The sequence below is a fragment of the Lonchura striata genome, chromosome 1 (assembly GCF_046129695.1).
Source record: "Lonchura striata isolate bLonStr1 chromosome 1, bLonStr1.mat, whole genome shotgun sequence".
Classification (NCBI taxonomy): Eukaryota; Metazoa; Chordata; class Aves; order Passeriformes; family Estrildidae; genus Lonchura; species Lonchura striata.
In genome coordinates, this window is record NC_134603.1 from 34,308,379 (window position 1) to 34,334,745 (window position 26,367).

The 26,367-nt window shown below is 35.0% G+C and overlaps 1 protein-coding gene across 8 annotated transcripts in view; it reads right to left on the reverse strand.

The window, feature by feature from the left end:
- Positions 1-26,367, reverse strand: part of C1H8orf34 (chromosome 1 C8orf34 homolog) — a 147,304-nt gene that overhangs the window by 78,364 nt on the left and 42,573 nt on the right. For all 8 annotated transcript variants that reach the window (XM_021555582.3, XM_021555581.3, XM_021555578.3 and 5 more), the window contains 3 exons: positions 22,055-22,083; positions 15,839-16,008; positions 11,790-11,956 (listed from right to left, as the gene is read on the reverse strand). In XM_021555582.3, the coding sequence (XP_021411257.1) occupies positions 11,790-11,956; positions 15,839-16,008; positions 22,055-22,083 (366 nt within the window). The remainder of the gene's footprint in view (positions 1-11,789; positions 11,957-15,838; positions 16,009-22,054; positions 22,084-26,367) is intronic.

The window sequence follows — 26,367 nt, forward strand, 5'->3', positions numbered from 1 at the left end:
TTACATGTCATGGCCCTCTCTACACTGGCAATTCACTGAATCATTTATGCTCAGAAGGACTTCAGGATGTCTAGGACTCACTGTCTTGTTCAAAGTAGCATCATCTAAGATGCTTAGTGCTTTACCCAACTGAGTCTTAAACACATCCAAGGCCAGTGACTCCACAACCTCTCTGAGCAACCTGTTTCAGCAGTTAATTATCCATACACTGATATTTTTTCCCCCTTTATATTTAATCAGGATTTTGCCTGTATCAATTTCTGCCCAGCATCACACACCCTCCACCCTGCTGTGGACCTCAGTAAAGGTTGTGGCTCCTCTCAGGAACCTCCACTTCAGCTCTGGAAGGATAGATAGGACTCCTTTATAATTACTGGACAGTCTTAAAAGGGATGTTTCCTGCTGCTAGACTTGCTGCAGCATAATTTACTTAATCTCTTTGCTATCACAACCTTTATCCTATATACTACTCTATTCATTTAATTTTTTTATTTTCTTTTTTTTTCTTAGAGGATTGTAAGAAAACACAAGCTGTAAGTGAATGTGAAAGGCATGGAAAAGGCAGCACTTCTACTTCTTTACTATCTGCTTATCTCAAAACTGTTATATCTCATCACATCAAAGTACATAACTCTGTTGCAGCAATTGAAGCTTCAGGAAACCTGAATTTCTCATTTGACCCACCTTTCTGTTCATGAGGTTTTGCCATTTAAAAAAAATTAAACACCTTCAAGGAAAAAAGGAAGATAAGGCTCTATTTTTCTATTCATCCTCCTAACTGTACTATCACTTCTTCTCTAAATCACTTTCTCTTATTTAATTATTTTACTCTTAGTAGACAATATCACACATACATGAAACATCAGATGTACTATTTCAGTTTTGTTTCTGCTGGGAATACTAGTCATTTTGAAATATCCCACTTGTGGAGAAGAATGTGTTACTGAAGCTATTCCACAACCCTGTTACAGTAATTGTCAACTCCAGTTTCATTTTGTTAGGTTTCACACTGAAAAATGGCAGTTTTACAGTCATTCTGTTTTACCTTACAATCAATCCAATTACTACTTCTCAATAAAATCATACACCTAATTCTCAGTCTCTTTCTCATACTTACAAATCCACATGGCAAATCTGTGAATGTAAACCCAAATATTTAACTACACATTAACAACTAAGTGATCAGTCTTCTGTAATTACTAACATTGGTAGTGTCCAATGTAACATAGACATTTCAGTCTGACTTCCAAAGTAACAAACTCACAGTCAGCACCCCCTGCTTATCAGAGTTTATCAATGTCTTTTGAATAATCCTTCTATTAATTCTGCATCAATAAACCATAGTGACAATTGTGAATTACACCAGTTGCTAAACTGGATGTTAAGTCCCAGCACATGCTGAACTTACAAGCAAAACCTAAAAGGTTTTTAGTAATTGGCTGTATAGATAATGTTTGAATTTGGTTTTTTCCTCCCTGATAATCCACTAATACTTATTTGGCACTAATTTTTGCTAAAGATTTTGATGATAATTCTGTTACTTTATCATATGATTTGCTGCCTATACATCTTGGAAGAGGTCACATCAGCTGCTGTGTTATCCTGCCACATGGCAAACAACTACAGATGCAATTTAATTTTAACATCACAAAGCATTTCCTTGTAACAATGGAAACCCCCATCAAAAGGAAAACAAAGTAGCTCACAATTTTTACATCACCTTACCTTTAACTGGAAGTATTTGGGGTAGATGAGGTAGGAAATCCCAAAATCCAAATACATAGTCTGTTGGAATGAGCAAGAAACAATAGCTTTCCTGCCCAGAGAAAAGCCAAAAATATTTGTGTATTTGTTTAATGAAAAGAGACAAGGAATCAGTCCTCAGGGAATAAATTTTAATTTAGCGCTGTGTGATTTTCCCATACTATTGGCAGAACAGGAATAATTAATACAAGAATGAACTCATGAGTGATTTAGCAGCAAAGAGGCACGCTAAGAGTATCACCTAAACAATAATTATAGAAAACACTTAACCTAACTTCAAACAACAAGTAAAATACTTACTGCTTCAAGGCAAACTACCTAAAACTACTTTGTATGAAGTCCTGAAAATGTATTGTACATAGCAATCAAATGCTACATTCCACATCAAAAGACATTTTTTTGAGAAAAGGAGAGAGATGAGAGCAATGCATTAGATACCTGATTTCTCATTACTATGATGGCATGCATAAAATCCTACCCACAGCCTCATTCTAGCACTAGCAGATTTGGGATCAGCTCCATTACATGCTCCATCTGAACCTGAAACAAATTTAACTGACCTACCGAGACACAGGAAGATGTAGAAAACAGTTAAACCAAAGTATGAAGAAATTACTCTTTCTACTACCACTGAGTGTTCTGAGCTGCTTGGGCCTTGCACTATTTTGAGTACAGCTATGTATTTGAACCACACATTTAGCTTTCATAATTTAGTTTCCACTTTTAAGTAAGAGGTTCAAGCAGATTTAGTCTTTTCAGGGCTTGTCACCTAAATGCTGACTCTTTATTTGACACTAGGACACAGTTCTGCGATTCTGAATTTCTGTAACAACTTGAGGATATTATTTCTCAAAATACTCTTTTGTTCCCTTCCAGAATCTATTAATACATAATAGCTGAAACTCTCATATAAGTGATATCTATCTACATTGAGATGTAATATTAATACACCTTCTCCTCTCTTTCTCCTTTTCTTTAATGGCAGAGGAAGGAGCAACATGAGCCCTCAGTTTAATATGTAATTTTTTAGTTTCTCACAAAATTCTCCTTAAATAGTCAATGTGCTCCAGAAAAGAAGCATATAAGTTCATGTCTTGACAAGTGCCAACACAATTCCACTAAATCATGCCAAATTAGGCTTCTAATGTTAGGAAGCAGCAGAAATTATATATTTTGATTATTAATGCTTTCTGATGATCATTTTGCATGGCATATATTATCAGTTCTCAAAATAGACTAAATAGTTTCAAATCTAACTCTTAATAGAAGCCACTAATGTAAATTATCATCTGCAGAAAAGCAGTATTTAAAATATCCTTTAATATACTAGTTAGGAATAAACCACAAATAACCTATGTCACAAACAAATTTGGAATGCCAAACTCAACTACCAAAACCAAATAAAATAGAGAAACCAAAAGCAAATACAGTATAAAATACCAGGAAACAGTGCATAACAAGTTTTGAATTATAGATCCATAGTATTTCAACAGAACTGTCTTAGTTTTGGGTGCATCAGATTCAACAAATCAAACCAACAAATTTGGTGTATCAAATTCAACACTTTCCCCTAACAGCACCAGAAACAACTATATTCAAAAAATGTAAATAAACCCCTATTTTCTACAAATGGCATTAAATTACAGTTTCAACATTTGGAAAGGCTTCACCAAGTAATTAATACATTAGAAAAACCAAATACAAATTTTTGAAAAAATTGCTCTGGTGTTCCACAGCACATGGCAATGGAGTCAGTTTTTCTACTGTGTTGGATGGTTGGATGGAATCAGTTTTTCTACTGTGTTGGATTTCCAATACCTTCCTCTCATTAAATTCTTGTTTAGGAAGACGAACAGAACAGCACATTTTAAAGTATTTTATACAGAGCTTGGCTTGATTAATTTTGTTTCAATTTTTACTTTGTATTGTTATCTATTCTGTCCATTATTATAAACAGCACTATGATTCAGGGTACAAAACCTAAGAAATACTCTTTCAAAAAATATTTTTTATTTGGGTTTTTTTAGAATTTGTATGTGTGATTTTATATTTATAGGTAGATCTCTATGGCCAAGCATCAAAACCCTGCTAAATTTATATTTCACTGAATATTCTTGCAGGCAGTAATTATCTTATTGTGAGCAAATTATCAGTATATAAAATAAAGGACAATTTATTCATACAAGTTGATGCTTCAGCAATTCAGAAAAACATGACACTAATCAGCCACACTTTAGTAAGAAAAATACCTTTAAGCTCTGCTGTATTTGGATGTAATTTCTTGCCTTCACACTCTTGCCTCACAGTATAAATTCACAAATGTCTCTTTGAATAAGCCCTCTCCCTATCTATTACTTGGATGAACAATCTCCCCTCAGTAGCTGAAAAGAGCCCTAAAGCCAAGGAATTCAATGAAACAATTCAAACACTAGCTCTAAGGGCTTGTGATACCCAAAATCCAGTAATCCAGTAGTAACTCTCATTCTGCTGTCACCTCCCTGAATTATCTGGATGGCTCTAGATCAATCCTGTCCTCCCAGCACAAAAACAGCGATTTCAAATGTCTTTAACTGAGTGGTAAAGAACCCTCACCAGAGTTCACAGGGTTCCCCTGCTCTGTTCTGAATCTCCAAGTGAAGAAATCCTGTAATTTCTTACCAAAATACAAGTTTGACTGTTGTAACTGACTTTTTTCCTACCTTCTTTCCCTGCATGCTCCAAAAAGATAATGTGATTGCCCAGGAGCTGGCATCAAGTTTAGCACAGAGACTGGCCAATCAAGCAGGCCAGACCTCCCCAACAACCTTGTGAACTCCAACATTCTCATTTTGAGTTTCAGTGTAAGCTAAAGAATATATGCAGAGTATATGAGGATGCAAGTGCTGATTACTAATCCTGGAGAGTCAGCACCCTGACTAAAACAGATCCAGGCACAAAAGTAATTACATCCATTGCTGGATTTCCTTAGATATATTGCCACAGAATGATCTCCCCAGTATGTCTAAACTAACCTGATTATCCTAAAGAAGTATAAAGTAGTTTGGACATCAATTTATCCAGCATCCTAGGGATATCCCATTTCTAGGGATTATACAAGATCAAGGAAAATACATAAAGATACTTTATTGACATGCAAATGTGAGAGGTTAGCAAATGTGACACCCATCTACAAGAGCAGCCAGAAGGATATGGTGAACTACAGATCTGTTAGTCCAACCTCAGTGCTGGGGAAGATCATGGAGCAGATCACCTTGAGTGCCACCACAAAGCACATAAAAATCCTCATGTCTATGGGGATCAGGCTCACCCAGTATGGGTTTATGAAATGCAGTGTTTACTTGACCAACATGATGTCTTTCTACAACAAGGTGACCTACTTACTGAACAACGGAAATGCTGTACATGGTGTTCCCCTGGACTTCAGTAATTGACACCATTTCTCCAGTATTCTCCTGAAGAAATGGGCTGCTCAGAGTTTGAATAAGTGCACTTGTTCATTAAATGATAAACTGGCTGGATGATGGGGCCAGAGAAATGTGTGGAACTGAGTTTCATCCAGCTCGTGGCTGGTCACCTGTGGTGTTCCCCAGGGCTTGGTATTGGGGCCAGCCCTGTTTAATATCTTTAGCAATAATCTGGATGAAGAGATCCAGGGTACCCTGAGTCAGTTTGCAGATGACACAAAACTGGGCAGGAGTGTTGACCTGCCAAAGGAAGGCTCTGCAGAGGCATCTGGACAGGCTGGATTGATGGGCCAATGGTACATGTGGGGTCCAACAAGGCGAAGGGGTGGGTGCTGCCCTTGGGTCACAACAACTCCACTCAGTGCTACAAGCTGGGGCAGCGTGACTGGAAAGTTACCCAGTGAAAAATGGCCTGGGAGTGCTGTTTGATAGATGACTGAACATGAAACAGCTGAGTGCCCAAGAAGGCCAATGGCATCCTGGCTTGGATCAAGAATAGTATGGTCAGCAAGACCAGGGCAGTGATTGTCCCTCTGTACTCAGTGCTGGTGAGGCCATCCTCAAATCCTCTGTTCAGTTTAAGACCTTCCACTAAAATAAAGACATCAAGGTGCTGGAACATACCCAGAAAAGGGCAATTGGTGAAAGGTCTAGGGCACAAGTCTAATGAGGAGCAGCTGAGGGAGATGGGGTTGTTTAGCCTGGAGAAAAGGAGTCTCAGTGGTGACCTTATCACTTCTACAACTCCCTGAAAAGACATTGTAGCCAGGTGGGAGTCAGGTGCTTCTCCCATGTAGCAAGTGACAGGACAAGGATCCAAGTCATGTCAGGTGAGGTTTAGAATGGATATTAGGAAAAATTTCTTCATGAAGAGTTTGTCACTCATTGGACCAGGATGCTCAGTGAAGTGGCTGAGATGTGTAGATGTGGTGCATAGGACACGGTTTAGTAGTGGACATACGCTTTCTCCACACTTATTTAGGTACAGGCTTAAAATAAAGTTTGGTTTCTTTTAAAAATTATAAATTAATGACATTTTAGGCTTCTGCACATCATTATATTCAGGACACATCTATTCCTTGATAATTAATCATTCTTTTGAAGCTTTTTTTTATTAGCTCATGTATCTTATTTCAACTCAAGAGAAACTATAATTGGCTTTCTCTCTCTACTTTCCCTATAGCAATATGAAGCACAATCAACCTCACTTTCAATCCATTTTATGCTTATCTAACCAGCAGTTGTAACAAATGTCGCACTATATTACTAATTAATTTACTAATTTATTCTAACATTACAAACACACTCTTAACCAAACAATAGAACTTAGCTTACTGAAATTTATTGTCAGTCAAAAAATTCTATTTAAACATCAAATACCCTGAATATTAGGCATAGAAAAATGGAAGAGCAGGATTCTATTAGGACTTTAAACATCAAATCCCTTTTCTCTGAAAAGAAGTTAAAGCTTTGCTTATTCTCAAATCAACTAAAATATGCTCACAGATGTTTCTGTCTCTTAGCAAAAGGCCACAAGATGAAGTGAAATCAATGAACTCCATGAATGACATTAAACAGATCTGCACATTTCTCTTGCTCAGTGACTTTATATAGTTGTAGAAAAAATAGAAAAACTGAATATGGTATTTGCTGGACTTTGACCTCAAAAAGATATTTAAACCCACACCTGATGGAGCCTGAGCGCTTTTCTAGAGGACATCTGTTACATACACACCAGTGCACTGTACCCACCACTGAAAACTTTGCAGTGCATAGCACAGCCAGTCTCTGCATGCAGAGGAGACTTCCTGTCTCCCAGGGGTGTCATTCTCTGTGTGTGCCCTACACAGCACATGCCCACTGGTAGTTTTGCCCATTTCCCAATAGCTTCCAAAACCACAAGACTCAGTGAAAGGGAACAATAGGAGCAATTCACACATCTTTCTCCCACACAATCATTCTACTTAAATCACAACAAAACAGACTACAGGCCAGAAAACTGTTCTAAAGATGTAATACAACTCACATCATTTCCCCCAGGGCTTTGTGGTCTCTTCTCTGAAAATTCTAGTCACATAATGGAGAAAGTTTCATTCATCTGGGAAAGTCAACAAAAGCAACAACCTGTTGCTAGCATTAGCATAATTTATCATGCCTAGAGTCAGCTTCCTGCATGTTGTCAAAGACCTTTAGGAACCAATGAAAACAGGAACGTCTGTTAAACCAGAGGAAATGCACTGAAAACACTGCAGACTGTACTCCCTTTCATTAATGACTCACAGGATCATTAAAAAAGCAGTATAGATATTTAAGGGGTAAACTACCAGACACTGAGCTACAGTCACATCCTTCAGGCAAATGCAATCTCCACTATATTCTATTTATCACCTCTTGTTATAAAATGTAAATATATCCCTGGACAACCTTTCAAGGTGTTACGATTATTAAATAATTAACATTTGAAAGCTCTTGAAGAAAAAAAGGAAGTCTAAATATTAGAAGAAGAGTTATTAAAGCAAAAAGAACACATCAGGTATCTTCCAAAGCAATAATTGGAAAAATTACTAATTTAAGTGCATTTCTATCTTTAAAGATTCTAGTTTATTACTGTATAAATGTAATTATATATAATAAACATGAGGCAAACAATCACTTCAACTTTCACTTCAAATTTATACATTATGGAAAAAAAAATGTTATTTTTGTGAAACCAGCCCCACAGAAGAGTTTTACAAATCCTGATGGTCCAAACACTTAAGTTCAGCTCAGATACAAGATTATTTGCATAGAAATCAGAGAGGCTCTTCAGAATTATACAGACTGGTGTCAATTGCAGGAATTTGGCTTCAGTCATCACCACCTTTCACTTCAATCACAGTTGTGTGAGTGAGCTTCCTGAGTACCCTTTGCAGTGGTGCTACAGAGTTAACTACTGCACAGCATCTGTTAACATATGGTAGCACTTTTAGTACCATGAACACACTGAGAGATTGGGCAAAACTAAATTGCTGCTTGAGTATTATAACTAAATATCACAAAATTATAGAATAATTTAGGCTGGAAAAGACCATTAAGATCATCAGGTTCAACCATTGTCTTATCATTGCCAAGTCCACCACTAAACCATGTCCTTGCTACATTTGCTCATCTTTTAAATCCCCCCAGGGTTAGAGATTCAGCCATTTCCTTGGGCAGCCTGTTAAAATGCTTGACAAACCTTTCCCTGAAAAACCTTTTCCTAATATTTAACCTAAATCTCCCTTGGCATGACTTGTCCTATCACTTGTTACATGGGAGAAGACAGAAAACTCCACCTGGCCTCCTTTCAGAAAGTTGGAGAGTGTGACAAGGTTTCCTCTAAGCCTCCTTTTCTCCAGGCTAAATGACCTGAGCTGCTCCTCACAGAACATGTTCTCTATACCATTATTGTGTAAAATAACACAGAACGTCATTTTCATCTTCCTTACTTGTCCAAACTTTAAGAACGTATATCTAAGTCCAAATGTTCTACAGAAATCCTTATACTTTCACTATATGTATGTTTATGCACAGCAATACACTTAAGCAATTATATTCTTACACTTAGTCAATTGATTTTTTAAAACCAAGGGAGAATGCTTTGGTGACTGTATAATCAATATTCACAGCAACTTCAGAGAAAATAACAGTTCAGTTCTCTCCAATGCACACCCTTGAGATACTGAGAGAATAACACAATTTCTAAGTTTCAGTGGACTTCTCCGAAATGTGAGAGACAGCTTAAGCCCAAATATCATAGAACTCCAAATGGGCTGCAGAATGTCTCAAAGAACTGTCGACTCCTGGTTAGATTTACAAAACACAATACTTGGCATTATGATGTGTAAAAAATTAATCCTTTGATATAATTGTTAGACATCAATTGCTATGACCCTTTAACATTTACACATGTGAATTGACAGTTATCAGCTTTTTGAAGTCAAGAAGATCCTTTCCATTATGTTATCAGTCACTAATCTATTGCAGCCATCTGCTTAACTGAACACAGAAAGTCACCAACATGGGAACAGCCCTCCTATACACGTTATCTTACATATAAAAAGTGATAACTGAAATCAGTTCTTTTTCTTTTTTTTGCACATACATTTCTTTGGAAATGGATAACAATGTAATTGTTTCTTTTATCTGGAATATAAGAGAATTCTAGCTAAAACCTTCATTGACTCACCTAGATGATAGGTCTTTTTTAAAGAAAATATGCGAAAAAGTCAGCTTTATCCTTTTAATATCTAAATAAATCAGCGAAAATCTGAAAAAGAGCACACCTAAAGATGGATTGTTTGTGTTCTGCATTTTAAACATACTGTATGTTTTAAATTACCTGCTATAAATAATAGAACTGTTTTCCCAGAATCCTGACTTAGAAGCATGAAGTTTTGTAATTTTTTAAGAAAGGATTGAATATACAAAAAATACTGAACTCTGAAGAGAACAAATCAAAAAGTTATATGCAACAATGCCCTTCAATTCAGTGATGGAAGAAAGCCATTATTTGAATTAGTTATATTGCATACAAGCTGTGTAAAAAGCATCAAAGCAGATAATGAATTAATGTAGTACACAATAAAAAACCCAAAAAAACCCCAAAAAATAAACAAACAAAAAACTCAAACAATCACAGTATCAGTTACTGACCTGGAACATATTGGAATGAAAAATACCTATATTAGTTGATAGGAACTGAATTTCTTTATGTTACCTTCAAAGGAAAATTGAAACATCCTTCCCATGTAACACAGTCATATCCTCAAATTTTGAGCATTTCTGGAGAATGTAGCCTAACAATTATACGAAATATATCACACATACTGTCAGCAAATTGCAAAATGAGAATTAAAATAAAAGCCATTTTTTCAGAAGCACAGCACTTTAAATACCAAAATGTGCATATAGAACTGTCTCTCAATGGTTGTTATTATAACATGGCAATATTATAATCGCTACAAGCATGGCTACTCCTCAAATATTTCAGTATTTTGCCTCAGAATCTTACATTCATTTATATAACACCCTACCCAAACTGGACATCCTGTTTGTGAACGTTCTTAGTTTTAAGTTGGTTTTGTATAAACTTAGCCAGTTTTGATGAACTGCAGGATAGAAAAATATTCCAGTTTTTGCATGGCATAAAACTAGAAGGAATTATTACAATCAAGTACTTATTAAAATAAAACCCCAAAACACTAGTTTGTAGATAGATAATTTTCTACCCAAATATCAAGACACTAGAAAATTCCTTCATACTGCCTTCTTGGTTTCAGATACCTTCAGGGATTCAAGGAAGAAAAACCTGTACATCTATTGGATACATTTTGTTCACTATCCGTGCAGAAATTAACAAAAAAAATCTATCCTGTGTGTGATAAACAATGAGTGATCCAGATCATTATCTTCTTTCTTGTAAAACAAATGTATGTATCAAACTCTAAACTACTGAAAAATAGAAGGAAATTATTTATTAATTCAATTAATTAAGCAGAATATATTTTTTTTTTTTTGTACCATGAGCATGGTCAAGCACTGGAACAGGCTGCCCAGAGATGTTGTAGAATCTCCCTCTTTGGAGAGAGTCAAAATTCACTCAGAAAAACCTGCTATGGCTGATTTTTTTGAGCAAAATGTTGTGCTAGATAATTCCAACAGTCCCCTCCAACCTCAGCTATACTGGGTTTCTTTGAAGACCGTAGTAAGGATGCAACAGAAATATAGAAAGTAAAAAGAGCAGCATGTGTTTTCCTGATTTTTAGATTAAGGTCCAACCTGAAAAAGAAAAATCATGCTAGAATTCATAAACTCAAGAGACTTCAGTTATTCTGAGACTGTGGATTTCACATGCTTTGATCCCACATAAAGTTTCATAGAGTAGAAACTGTGAACAAATAATGAAATCCATGACTGCCTTTTAAGCATCATACACTGAAACTTTGAAAAATAGCAGAAATGAAACTATTAAGTACAATTAGAACCATTACGAATTAAATACAATTAGTAATTCTAGGAAAGGGAGGCATCAGCAAGCATCAAGTCTTCTAGAGTGCAATTTAAGATACAATACAGTCTAGTGGAAAATTACAATCAAATCCTCTGAAGAGGTTACAAATTCACATTACATAAGCATTGTGTAGCTAGTAAGAAAGAAAAAAAATCTACTGAAGTTAAAACTGTGATACAGCTAAGAAAAATTAGAACCAGATGAAAGACAGTGAAGCTGATTCTGCTCCTTGTACAGAAATACATTCTGCAAGTAAAATATGGAAGGAATTTATGTAGGAAACCAAATTAATTACTTTAAGCACCTGAAGCATTTATTTAATTGAATTTGGGTGCAGCTGGGAGTTTATTCACACACATTTATGGTCCCCCTTTACATTTCTCCTGAAATTTTCATATTAAACCCTAAAGGACCTTCATACAGCTGCTGAATACTTTAGCTTCAAACATAGGGAGCAGTTTCTGACTAATCTCTGTTTGATTTTTTATAATAAAAAAATTCAGAAAATACACATAATTTTTTGCAGTTACCCAGTAGTTCCATTGCATCATCTTCATTGTCAATGTCTTCTTCAGTTACAGACGGAGCTGTGCTTTGAGCAGAATCAAAGGAGTCCTGAGAAAGCATGGCAGCCAGCAGTTTCTTATGTTGCTGCTGTTGATGTTTTAATCCTTTGGTCTTTGGCTCCATTTTTAAGCTGTGAGGAAGGAAAGAATAACTTTATTTTACTGGTGCTCTCTTCAAAATACATCACTCACTGGACGTTCTAAGACATTTTGTGTTTTCACTTTCTACTTAAAATTTTGATTTGAATTTGGGAAATTTACCATTGATTTTTATGTGCACTAATCAAGTCTAAATAAGCTACACATATAGAACAGGATGTCAATTAGTAATCAGTATTGCTAAGCTACTGATAAGTATCAATAACTTGATAAGCACAGCAAAAACTTGACAACAAAGAACTGCTCTCTATAATAGTTTTAATACCATTACCCCAAAGGATTATAACACTTTTCCTGATTTTTTGAGTCGTACCTCTGACCTAAATAACAGACAACTGAAATTGTACAGATGTTAGAAGGGTCTAAGGCAGAACTTGCTACAGTTTGCCATTCCTTACTGTATCAACATAAAACAGACAGGAGTTTGGTGCCCCACATGAGGGGGCACCTCATGAGCGTACCACCAACACCTCAGACTCTTTACAGTCTGTTGCAGGAAGGCAGAATTGTTGTACATGTTTGATTTTTAATATAATCAACAATTGTTCATTTCTCCAGCAATAATAAGATAAAGTGCACCTTGGAGATGAAGAACGGGCTTTGAGTTTAGGACATCAGGTTATGGATGGGGCCCCTGCAAGCTCTAGTTCATTTCACGCTCTAAGAGACAAGAGTATCTACTAAAAACCACTCAAATTCCCCATTGTGTACAGACATTATCCCTGGAGGAAGATTCCCAAGAGCCTTGCATCTTCTCAGAATTCCTCCAAGAAATTTTTCATGTAGAAAACTACCAACAGTGACTTGGAAATGAGTTTAATCCTATTTTCATGGAGTTCAAATTTCTGAAAGATGAGCTTGGTACCAGCAGGATTGCCCTCAGCACTTTTCTATGATCTCTTATCACTTATTAATACCTTGCCTTTCTTCCTTACAGCAGCAACAGAGAGCAGTGCAAAACCAGTGACAAACACAATCTTTCCTCTGTAGCAGTGGACTGAACATTAAGGACATAAAGGTGACCTTTCATCCATTTGACAAGACATCCCTAAAAGAGCTACCTCAGACTGGCTACATTGCCTTTCCCAGTCAGAGCAGTAGTGACACTTGTCCTTTCAGTTGCTCTTTTTTTTCCTCTTTTGCATTATTGGGCCAGAATTTAAAATATATGACATGTCTGCTTCCATTCCTCATCATCACAGGAATGCATGTTTTTCAGGAGGAAATGGTGGTTCTGTCACATCACACTGATGGCACTTATTCTACCAATGATTTGTCATGTCTAATTCTTTGGATCTCTATATAGTGCTTTATATATGTATCATTACCTTATGTTCAGTGACAGATAAAACACAACATACGACCTGGAAAAAATGGAACAATCACAGTTTTGACTTTCCCATTCTTGTGTTTTAACTGAGTATTATAATTAGTTTTAAGAGATTGCTGGCTTATCCCATAAATCCTGATAAATAGTGATAAACAACCAATCACTTTTTATTAAAAGTGTTACTAAATAAAATTTAACATGATAAAATTGGAAACACTGAATGTGGATATTTCAAATTGCCCTCTTTTTTCTTTTCTGAAATGAAACTTATTTTTACAAAAGTTAACTATTTAAGGCTACATTAACTATGAAATAGATTACTGAAATACAGATGACATAGCCAAACTTTTTTTACAACTGATAAAGTCAGTCTTTTGAGAGCAAAACACACTCTTCCCACTATTTTTAGATGTAGTTATTTGCTACATTAAAACTAAGTTATTATTACCTAGTACTTGTCTTATGCATTTCATGTGTGGTCAATTCCAAAATTCTGCATTAATAGCACTTTAATTCACAGTAATACTAAATCAGACCTTGAAGAAACTGCCAGTTATTAGTGAACTATTATTAAATATTCAGATTAACCCTGATCAACATGGGTCTTTAAATTGCCATATATAGTTGAAATCAATGCTAGTATCAGCACTAGCTTGAAGTTCTGCAACTTTATGATTCCTTTACAAGACTGTAAACATGATTTTTTATAAATACCATACAAAAGCTGATGAAATGCTAATGAAGCAAAGAGTTATCCCAGACATAAATTCAGTCATCCAAATGTAAATCCATATGCTGCATGTAACTTAGTAGTTACTAATTTCCACTGAAAATCAGTACTCCCACTTAGCAATACATATTTTTCAGTAGGCCTTCAGCACTTACTGTACCTAAAAACAGAGATATCAGTATCCCATGAGTCTTTCCTGGCATCAAGTTCCCTATATTCTCCTTATTCACACACCAGGAAACCTGATTTTGTCATGATACTTGACATGATTCCTCAAATACTAAAAGCCTTTAATCTAAAAATAATAATCTATATAATAATAATCTAAAAATAAATACTAAAAACCATTAATCACATTTTTAATTATAGCCTTAACTGTGAGGTTTCTCTCAGCTTGTACTGCCCTCTACAAAGAGAAAAACTGGCTGCTTTGAATCATGTCTGTTGCTCAGAACTAGACCTCTTTGCTCCCTTCTGGAAATTACACAGAGATGCTTATTTCTTCTCCTTTATATTGACAGAAGGAACACAATATCCTCAATTTGCTCTGAAACATGGAACAGATCTTTATTCAATGCCTTTACTGAACTGCTGAATAAGGAAAAAGAAACCCAGGCCTGCACAATCAAGCTGCAGTGCCAGTTGCTGACTCCATTATTTTCCCAGGAACTGCACTGAAGAGACCCAGAGTCTGAGTTGTGTTGGTTCCCATCCAAGGGCTGGCTGAGGGATCATTACTACATGCTGCTACTTCTTTGAAATAGTAGTACTCACAGCTACCCCCACAAAAATCTAATTAAATGAAGTACTCATGGATAACAAATATTCCCAAGATGCAAGGAAAGTTAATGAATGCAGTCTGTCAGAGCACAGCTAGTGACACATTAGTTTTGGTGTGACAGGGAGGTGAACTCCAACAAGGCACATGAAGAATGTGAAGTAAAGGAATACCTTATACTTTTTCAAAGGGAAAGCATAGAGTTTCTGCCTTCTAAAAAAGGAAGAAAAAGGTGTCTGCTCCAATCAAAGTACTAGTTATAACCCAGGAGATATGCTTCAAGGCTAAGGAAGAAATGTAGATGCTTAAGCCAATTAACAGAGGCAGTGGAGAAGATTTATGCCTTTTAAAGCAAGACTGTGAGTATTTAACCTTCTGTGATAAGCATATCTTTAAATCATGGAAAATGGACTCCTGGCATTATAATCTCCTCCATGTAGCCAAAGCACAAACTCTTTCAGTCAAGCACAATAACTCTTCAGAAATTATTTACTGCAGAAAACAAAATGTCTCTTTGAGAAAGACTTGTTATTAACATCAAAAAGCTAATATGTGACCTGAAAATGAATTTAGGAAGCTCTGTTAAAAATAATATAGATACAGTTTTCCTTGCCTATCTCTCCTTTAAATAAGAAAATCAGATTTATCACTTAAGTGTCAAGAAGACTAATAAATAGCTACTACCAGCCCTGAAAAGATGGAAGGGTATGAAGTATCTGAATGAAGCTATACATCACAACATTATTATACAATGGACCCCAACCATGCCAAAATACACTCAGCTTTTCACATGGGAATAAATCCATAGGACTGTAAATGAGTATTAAGGTAATCATATGGAAAATCATGAGAAGAAAAAAGTCACATATTAACAACTTCTATTTATTCCACATGTGCCCACACTACGGCATGAGAATTCAAAACTCCTGCACTCTGCCCTCAGAAATGGAATTTTTGTAACAAAGACAGCTCTGTTTCACAAAATATAAAGTTTCTAGGCCAGATCAAAAACCCACCTTCCTCCAGGACTGCTGCTATCCTCACTGTCCCACTGTTCATTTTTATTTCTTGGTATTGGTGGCTGCAGCATCTCAGCAGCCAGAGGGTCTGCATCATTCTCTTCCCGGCCAATCCATTCTCCAATAACACGAGGTCTGAGAAGGGGGGTGTTAAAACCTGCTGTGTCCTGAAGAAAAAAAAAAAAAAAAAATCAAACAGAAAGCACTGCTTGTTCTCAACCATAGATGTAAACAGAGAAAGAAAAAGAAATTTTAGAAGTACAAAACCAATACATTGCATTATCATTTCAGAGGGCTGCAAAATACCCAGAAACAATGATGGACTAATGAAAAGTTCCCCATTAACAAAATTCCAATAAATAATTGTGCACACTGATGTCCTGGTGCCTCAAATCATTCATTCATTTTTTTTAATTGCAGCTATAGAAAAGTCACCTTTTTTAATACATGCACAGCTCTTAAAACTTTTAGTGTATCCGTTCTGCTAAGCAACACAAAGCCATTTGTATTAAGAAAACCCAACCAAAATACTATTGTAGATTAATAGCAACACTTTTATTTGCATTATGAATTAATGCAAAACTAATAAATACATCTGCATATTGCATTTTAAAAATAACCCTGCTGGGCTTTACATAATGTATCTTTCTATTCTGAAAATGATATTAACATTTGAATAAAATGCATTTCTGAAACTATTTTTAACCACTACTGGAGGACAATAAACTGGACAGGATTACAAGAAGCAAGCAAACTCTAACTGACATATTCAAAACAATAGCAGTAACTTGCACCATCATATTAGGAATTTCGATAAAAAAAACAAGTTGTCCTTAAATTCTATGAAAAATCATTCTGATGTAGCGAGTATCTCTGTTTTCAATTTTACTAGAATGGTTGTAGATAAAGGGTCATGTATAATAGCATAGCCAAACTAAAAAACACATCTGTATACCAGTAAAAAAAAAAAAGATATTAAATTATGGGATAGGAATAATTATTTTTCTTTAATTATTTATTTAATTAAACAGTTTATAAGCTACTAAAGATATTTCAAACACAGTGTGCTTAATTAGAAGAGATCTATTCCTAGCATTTAACAAGTGAAAATTATAGGAAAGCAAATCCTTGGCTGTTATCTAACTTAGTGCCTCGATAAATATTCCTGCCATAAAAGAATGCCTTTCAAACAAAAAGCATCTGGAAAAAGTATAGAACATTAACTAGGTAGACTAGAAACCATATTTTATTTCCTTCCTAAAAACAAACCATTTTTCAAATCTCCTCCTAATTGAAACAGACACAGTACAAGCAGTTAGAAGTAAAAGCCTCAACTGAAATGAAAGTAAACAACAACAACAACAACAACAAAAAAAAAAAGCTGCAAAGTGCATTCAATATGAACATATTTACCCTCTGGCTAGATGCTGCAATTTTGCTGAGCACAAGAACCTCTATTTTGAGAGTCAAATGTAACCCAGGCCCTGGATCTGATTCACTCACCCCTGTTCTTTTGTTTAGCTTTCTGCAAGGTGCCTGTGTGTGCTTTTCTACACTCCTCTCCCCATACCTCTGACCATATTTGTCCAACACTTGACTGACTAATTCACTTTCACATAATGTTTTTTTTTTTTTTCTACAAGGACCACTGAAAACTGAATTCATGGCTTCAGATGTTTCAGGATACTTAACCTCTGTAGTTGGGTTTTTTTATGTACTTACAGATACATGTTTTGTGTGTCTATTTGGAGCTGTGGCATAATGACGTGATGTAGACTAGATGACAGTCACCTCTGGGCACTTGACAAATGCGAATTGTCACAAGTGTGGCAATTCTTGTGAGCTTAGAAAAAAGATTATTTCGCTGCTCATAATGCCTTCATTACACAAGGTACTTACATTAGTTAATTAACTATCTGGCCCGTTCTGAGGTTTATTCCTGTTTTTCTAGCTATTTTATCCTGTCCCTTTCTCCCTAGGATAATTGCTAATAATTAATAAAAATTGTTCCTGGAAATAGTTAATTAGAATAACTTGCACTGTCAGTCTTGCTAAAAGCTTTCACTCCCTTAAATGAAAATGCAAAGCACCAAAAAATTTGCCCGTAAGTTTTTTCCTGACACTACACACTGCAAAATCAGCATAAGAATAAGTAAAACATGTATTCTGTGACTGTCCTTACTATGCTAATTTCTTTCATAGGCATTTTAAGGATAAAGTAGCATTTTCATACTCTACTTAACAGAAATGTAATTTACATTACATAGTCATGCTTTGCCTCACTTTATCACCTTGCTTTTCTTTTTGAATTGTGTTAGATTAGTACACTATGGTTTTACTGACCTAATTTATTGTCCTCCTTTCAACTACATAAACAGCCTCATTGAAAACACCAAATGGAGAAGAGACAGCTCTATTCGGAACACCAGGATGTTTATTTGGCAGTTAATTTCCAAGGCTGCAAAATATTGAGATGAAGTATTCTGTTCTCAAACAAGATTTTATAGTTTTGGTTGATTTCTTTATATAAACTTTAGAATATTAATTATAAATAACAGAAGATATTGAAATTAGTGTGCACAGAAATATTTTCAGTACAGGTAGGTATTTAAATCTGCACTAAAACAAAGAGGACTATTTCATGGTGCAGTCCAGGTGTCATCCACTGATCCACATCAGTGGCTACCAATTTGACACACTCAAGCTTCCTTTATGTGAAGAAAAGGAGAAGAAGAGAAAGACTGACAGATAGCTGATTCTCCTCTTCATGCTGAGCTGATATGTGGTTGCTGAATGCAACCTCTACCCGAGAGGACAACATTTGTATATCCATTTATTTATGCATCACTTAAAAAGCTCTATTCCTATTTTCTGATATGGATTTTGAGAGAATCTCCATAGTGAGAAATACCTTGGGATGAGAAGAAATTAATTTATTTTTATGACTTAAGAATAGTTGTTTCCTCTATTTTATGAATAGCAACCTGTTTTCATTTTAGAATACTACATATAAGAAGAAACTATGTCCTAGATAACACAGAATTTTTTTTTTAATATTAGCATTGAGGGTCAAAGTCTACTATTAATTTTTTAGATCTTCACTTGGGTCTAACTCTGGATTGCTAATACTTAAGTGTCTCACATTATTAGTGTTTGGAGTGACTGAAGGATATCACTGGGAATTCCAGACAAATGTCACAATGTTATGACAGGTCTTACTCTTCAGTGCTTTCCTCTAGAGTAAAAAGGTGAATATCCTAGCTCTTTGTTTATATTAAACCCTTGACATTATGCACGGAAGTCTGCAGTCTCCTAAAATCCTTCAATAGTTTCTGTTCAGTAGCAATGAGGGTGAGTCAGTTTGAAAATATGTATTATATTAAATCTGCATTTTAAAATATGACTGACAAGGCATCCCTTCTTATTTCCTTTCCTTACACAGTGTATTTGCAGTGCCATTTTCTAACTTTACATAGCTTCCATGGCCTAGAGACAGAGGCTGAATCATCAAGAGAGACAGAATACTTCAGGCTTGCAGAGGTGAATGAAAAAGAAAGTAATTGCTACAATAAGCCTATTTTAATTGCAGTAATTTTAATTTTTATTTTGCCTTCTTTTCAAGGTTACTAGTGAACTCAGAAATTTTAGGAGATTATGTCAAACTGGAAAATTCCATATTGACTGAAGGCTCACCTCGTGCGCCTGTATTTTCTCTATTACTGTCTTGTACAAAAGCTCTAAGTACTGACAAAAAAAACTAATACTAGCAGATATTTGACAAGAATCCATTTAAATGAAACACTCTTTCACAAAAGTGATTCAGAGCAAACTGGTTTTCCAAACTGAAATGCTAGAGTAACTAAGCAACTAACTAATTAACTGGATTACTTGGAGGAGTTACATCAAGCAGAAATGCTGATTAACTACTACCCTGACAAAGGAAGCTACAGATTACTGAACCCAGAAAGAATTTTTTTTTTCAAAAAGACAATCAGAAATTAAAATAAAGAATCAAAAATAAAGGAACATACACATGCATTCTCTATTTTCTCTAGGTTCATAATCTTAACCATAGATAAAACAGCATAATTATGGGCTCTGTCATAGTCGTAATTCCCCAAAATATTCCTGTTCATCAAGGAAGTAAAGCACAGAAGAGCACACATAAGTGTTTTATTTGTCTCTCATAACATCTCTGCAATGCTGATGTTCTACTAGAATCCAATGCCAAGTTTGGCCATGCTGTTCTAGTCCAAAGACTAGATTAGTTAAATTGTCCAAAGACCTGATGAAACCATAGATTAATGTGATTTTAAAAATTATTCAGTGCGGCTACAGTTTAGATAAAGAAGCTCTAGTATCAGCATGTATTAAAAACTTAAAACTTTACTACATTTATACCTGAAAAATAAACATAATCTGTGAACACATTTAGGTGAAATAGAACCAATTCTCTTTAATGTTAAAATAAATATTATCAGGTTGTCTTTAGGTGCTTTTGGCCCAAGAGAAATAATACATGCAGAAACAAGTCACAGGAATATGTCAAGAATTAGTTTGTATAATGGATCATTCCTAGGAGGCAGGATTCCACAGAATAGTCCTGGCCATGCTTATATTCTTAGACTAGATTTTACATTAACTAAAAATCCTTAAATGGTCAAACAAGAAATAGAAATGAAGTTCACTAAAGATCATGGAGATAAAAAAAACCCCACTCTTCTTCTCTAAATCTATGCTGAAAGCCTGTTGAGCTGTACAGCACAACTGGTGCATGCTAGAGTTGATTGTTTGGGGTTTTTGCAGAAGTAGCTTCAAGAACATTCAAGTATATACATTCATACATAATTGTATATAATCTAATTCCAAGTTTGTTTTTTTTTTTTTAAAGCCTACCACCCTGAAGTTTTAAATCATAAAAAATAAACTATATAGTAAGAAAAAAAACCTGACTCTTCACTCAAACTGCATCCTGTGGAAATTCCCCAATGATGTTCTTCATCTCAGTTTTCATATTGAATAACTAAATTTAAAAAACATTAATGTTTTTGAACAATAAGATATTATAGTTTAATAAAAACCAAACCAAAAAGAAATTATTTCCTAAAATATATATGTAAAAAGTATGTGATACCAGGCCCTAGCCTAAATTGTCTTTTTCCTCTCTCAGAATATCTTAGAAGGTTTTTTCAACAACAAAAACATAACCAATTGATTTCTTCAGAAGTGTTCTTAAAGGTGAGGGTTCTAATAGAATGACTTTCTAATTGTGTTTACCTTCACTTCTGAGCCCAGTTATGGAAACAGTGGGAAGGTTTAGGCCAGAGTTTGGAAATGGCAGCCACAGATGCACTTGACTGCACGGTAACATTTATCAGTCTTACCTAAGTGGCCTTCCTTGGGGAATGCAGTGATGGTATTTTATATGCACCTGCGTCAGAAGGATTTGTGACCTCATTTTACCAGCAGAAATGAAAGTTATTAAAAAAAAAACAAAGCGCTCTATATTAGGCATTATTCCTATGTCTTATATACCTTTTGAATGCATTTTCCTGACAGCAATAGTTTCTGACACCAAGAACACAATGCAAGTTTCTTGGCACTAGAAGCACACTGCTGTTCACTGAGAATAGAAAAGAAAAATTGGTTCTGTTTCCATAAGAACTTTAATAAATCCAGCTTGATTACTCTTTCAATATAGAATTTATTACATTTAGAATTAAAATTCATGTTAACTGTGTAAGGTATCAAAAATGGCCAGACTGAAGAGATGATTTTTGCGTTCAGCAAGGAGGTAAAGACTGATCTTTATGCCTTATGCACTCCTGAGTAAATCTGGGTGGTAAAAATAATTTCTAACTATTCTCATAAATCATATTTGGGAATGCAGAATTCAATTTAATGAATAAAAAGTTCACAAAGTAATCCAACAGACTATATTAAGAAAAGATGGTGTCAAGATCAAAAGTATTTCCATCATCTCATTAAGAGTCTCTTAAACTCAGTCACTTTTTTTTTTCCACACTTACAGCCCATCCTTGGTCAAGATCATAATGTATCCACACATACTGCACTTACCCATACAGCCTTCCATACCCAAACTTCCTCTGAACCCAACAGAACAGACACGTATATACCAGGACAGTGACATGTGCCTTATCATAAGCATCTGCCTCTTTGTATTGCTCATTAGACATCTTTTATCAGTCTTACCTTATCGAGTTCATCAGAAATAGCAATGCCTGAAAACAAAACAGATTGAAAAAAAATTAGAAAATTCAGAAAAATGGTTTCTACACATCTTTTACTATGGTAAGTAAAAGTAAGGTTAAATCTGAAAACTATACATACTGTTCTCTGCATGCTGTTGTACCATACAATGTATCATATTTTGTTCCATTATGAAATTGCCTGGAAACAATACACTCTTCATTTTCCTCAGATGCAATATTATCAAAATGACTTTTCAAAAAATGTGGAAATGAAAATGGCAGATATGCCACTACAGTGACAACAAATTTAAGCATACATCTATCTGCTTTCTAAAATTAAATCAGCAATATCAGATTTACCAATGGACACATTATTATGCAAATCTCACCCTGACCAGCATGCACAGCACATTACGCTGTAATTACAGGGCAATATGGACATTTCTCTTCCTTCTTCCCTCGCAATACAAAGTGGAAATGATCCTATAAAACCAGCTGGAACTTCAGAGAATAAAGTAAAATTTCTCAATAGAATGCAAAATATTTTCTAAATCCTCTGAACAAGAACTTGTATATTTGCTCATTTTTTCTGCAATGCCTGCCCAAGGCTTCACTATGCTTGCTTCCATTTCAATTATTTCTATTCTGCAGCACATTAAATATGCAGAGTTGGTCTCAGAATTTTTAACTTTTTACAAACATCAGTATATCACAAGGAGTGCTCAAGTCATCATATATATAATCCTACCATGTTGAAAAATCTGATAGATTGGAAGCAAGCATCTCTTAGATTCTTATGAGATTTGATAAGAAACATTTCCAGATTAGAACTTCAAAGAAAAGTTTCTCCTGGTGGTGAAAATAAGTGAAATACATAAGAAGAACACACACTTGAAAATTGTTTTCTAAATCATATGTTATCAAGACAAATTCTGTGATGAAATGTAAGAGATTATACTGCAAAATATGTATTATCAGATGAGCAGAGAGTTGATTTTACTCTTTCTAAAATCACACTAAAGAGTGCAATGCTATAAGCTAATATATAAGCTTGTACCTATGTAAATCTGTACTACTAGATATACTATAACTACATTAATTCTTTTGGGTTTTTTACTATGCTTTCCACCATTAACTCTATTTGGCTAATTCTCAGTTTAGATTAATTCCTTACAGCAATTTCTGTTTTTAAAGGAACAAAGTGCTAAGAGAACTGCAATTACAATTTGAAGACCTCATCAACACATAAGAAACATGGCAGGAGTTAAATATTTTCAGTAATTCAATAGTACTAAAGTGGATCACATTGAAAAAGCTCCATTTTGACTAATCTTTCTATCCCTCACTGCAATTAGCCAGTTTTTAATAACTTCAGACTATTATTTAGCCCAGACACATTATTAATGCCCATAGAGTATAATAGCCAGGTTGCATCAACCTGACTTTAAGATGTTATGAATTTCTTCAATCTCAAATGGACATCTTCTAGAGAGAAGATACTTTCACTCTTGAAGGTAGTAAAAACCTAATTCAAGCTTCTTTGAAAACATGGCTACCATCAACCAGTTCTCCATCACATGGATGCATTTTGCTTTACCAAGGTCAATCCATTCTACAATCACATATACTCTACAAACAGTCAAATTAATTTTTCTTAGCAATTTCCCATAATGTTAACATAGTTCATTTGGTTTTGATATGGGCTTATTTCCTCATATTGAAGACTGGTACACTTTTCTTCTGCTTTCACATATCACTGTGAATGTATACTTGTAACTTGGGAGTAGACAGAAGGGCAATTTTATCTTGTCTTGACTCACCCCTTAAAATATTTTTTTTTCAAGTATGGTAAAAGAAAACAAAAAAGGTAATCCTGTCATTTCCAAAAATCTCTTCCAAAAAATGCCAAATGCTTTTTACTACCCAATTTCCTATGTTGCCCATCAAAGATCAGTACTAAAAGAACAAAGTAGCAAAAACAGCACGGAAAAAACAGTGTGCACTACTATATGTCTCACTCAAAAAGCTAACTAACCTTTCTAATTATATTACATCTAAGACATACAATTTTAAAACATCCATAATCTAAATGATTGTGTTTTTAGCAAAATGCTTTGTGTAAGTCCTATTGCTCCCTAGAACTTTGAATTTAGAGAAGAGTCTGAACTGAGTAACTGAATTGACCAGAATGCCTCTAATTTCTTCTTTACTAAACTGGAAACAGTAGCAAGACATGAAAAAAATGAACTGTATTTTTTAGAAAAGCATGTAGAGAATTAGCAGCTTCTGAGGACACTTTGCCAAAATAAAATTTTACAAACTTAGAAATCTTTGATCTTTGCAATCACAGAATTAAACCTGCAAACTCTTTTTAGCTCTCTCTCTCTATAGTGTGGCATCAAGAGAAAAGAAAAAGGATTCTGGGGAAGTAACTTTTTAAAGAGCTTGTTACAGCAATCTTAGCAAGATGATTCTTCTGGAGGTGGTACTTACTATGTCAGTCACACAGACCTTTTTGTTGTCTTGAGCCTCATGAACAGTACTCTTAGTCACTGATAACACAACTCCATTAGCAGATACTAGGATAAATAACCCCAAAAAACTTTTGATGTAGAACACTTACTTCATCCCAAGACACTATGACACCACAGATAATGTGTGCGCAACTCTTAACAATTTTCTTTGCAATTGCCAAACTCACAGAATGTCTTGGCTAACTGAGAGAAGGGGATTTGCACCCTGTGTGCAGTAGACATAAAATCCCAACAACATAACATCATTTTTTGGGTGCAGATGTCAAGTGGATAATATGCATTCCAGTTTTCACAAAATTACTCCTCAAAAAATTGAAATTCTTGAATATTTACCATAACATTAAATAAAAAAATCTGACTGAACAAACCTTAATCCCGAGTCCTGAGAACAAAACCAGAGGTAGTCACCATTATTGTATAGGAGTATCTGGGATTTCTGTTAATTTCTTAATTCTTAGCAGACTCATGACTTTTCCGTAGTCAAATAGGTTATTGCCAGTTACTTTTTTTCAAATAATAAACTGACAACTTAAAATAGTTTAATTTCTACAAAGAAATTGTAGCAATGGTTGTTATCTCTGGTTCATGTAATTGCTAGTATCCAGACATCAGCATTTTTCAAAAAGAAAACCCTTTTGTCACTTCTTTGTATAGGTAACCAAAAGTAATTGATTATGCTCCCTGCACTTTCTATAATTGTTTTCATTTACCTTTTATATATTCAAAATAGGAAGGTAGCATAATACAATTACAGAACACTAGAAGCAAAGGGAAAGCCCATTCCATGAAAATACAAAATGGAAACAACGTTGCAGTTTTAAGTAAAACATTCATAGGTATAGCCAAAATGTCCATACACTAAAAACTTTCAATCTGACAATTTAGTTACTTCTTCTAACTGTAACCTTTTCCATCAAACCTTAATCCTAATCACAAAAAAAAAAAACCTCTTAACACCAGAAAAACTGACACATCTAGTTTATTCAACCTTAAACCCTATGGTTTTGTTAGAATAAAAGTTACTATGAACAATTATTTCTGACTTCCCTCAGCTTAGATCACTTAAAGCTTGACTCTGCATAATGATGAATGTAGAAAATGGAAAGCTGCATCATCATTGCCCTGCTGCAAGACACTGAGCAGCAGATAAGAAGGGGACTGTTAAAACTGTTCTCATGCCTTTGTTGGAAGACATCTTCTGATGTCAAAAGCAAATCCTCCAGAAAGAAAGGAGTATGCTTTACCTTTTCTCTTATAGCAGCTGTTTCTCACAGACAACATTTGTCATAGTTTTATATCATGAAACTAACAACTATACAATAGACCAACCACTCTTACTAACAATTGCAAATTAAAGGGGTGAAAAGTTTGTGCTTCCCACCATCAGCTAAGCCTCATGGGCAAGGTTTAATGTGGTAATTATTTAGGTAGCCAGTTGCCAATTTCATGTCTTTAAAAAAAGCCTCCCTTTTACAAGTAGTTACTGGTGCTGAAATTTGATCAGGCATCACAAGTATCCAGGCACTTGTTTCTCCTTTAGGATGTAACAACCCTCCGTGCTGTAAGGGTGCTGAACAATGAAATAATTGGTATGAACATGTTTCCATAGTCCTTCAGAAATGCTCCACAGCCACAACTACTGCCATCTCTGATCAGCAACAAATCTGGAGAGGTGCTGTTAATGCTAGCACAGCCTCTCTCAGCTGGAACACTCATTCTGTCATTAGCTTGGTTTTTGAAGAGGACTGAAAGAACAATGTACTGTCAGATTGCAAGAAAT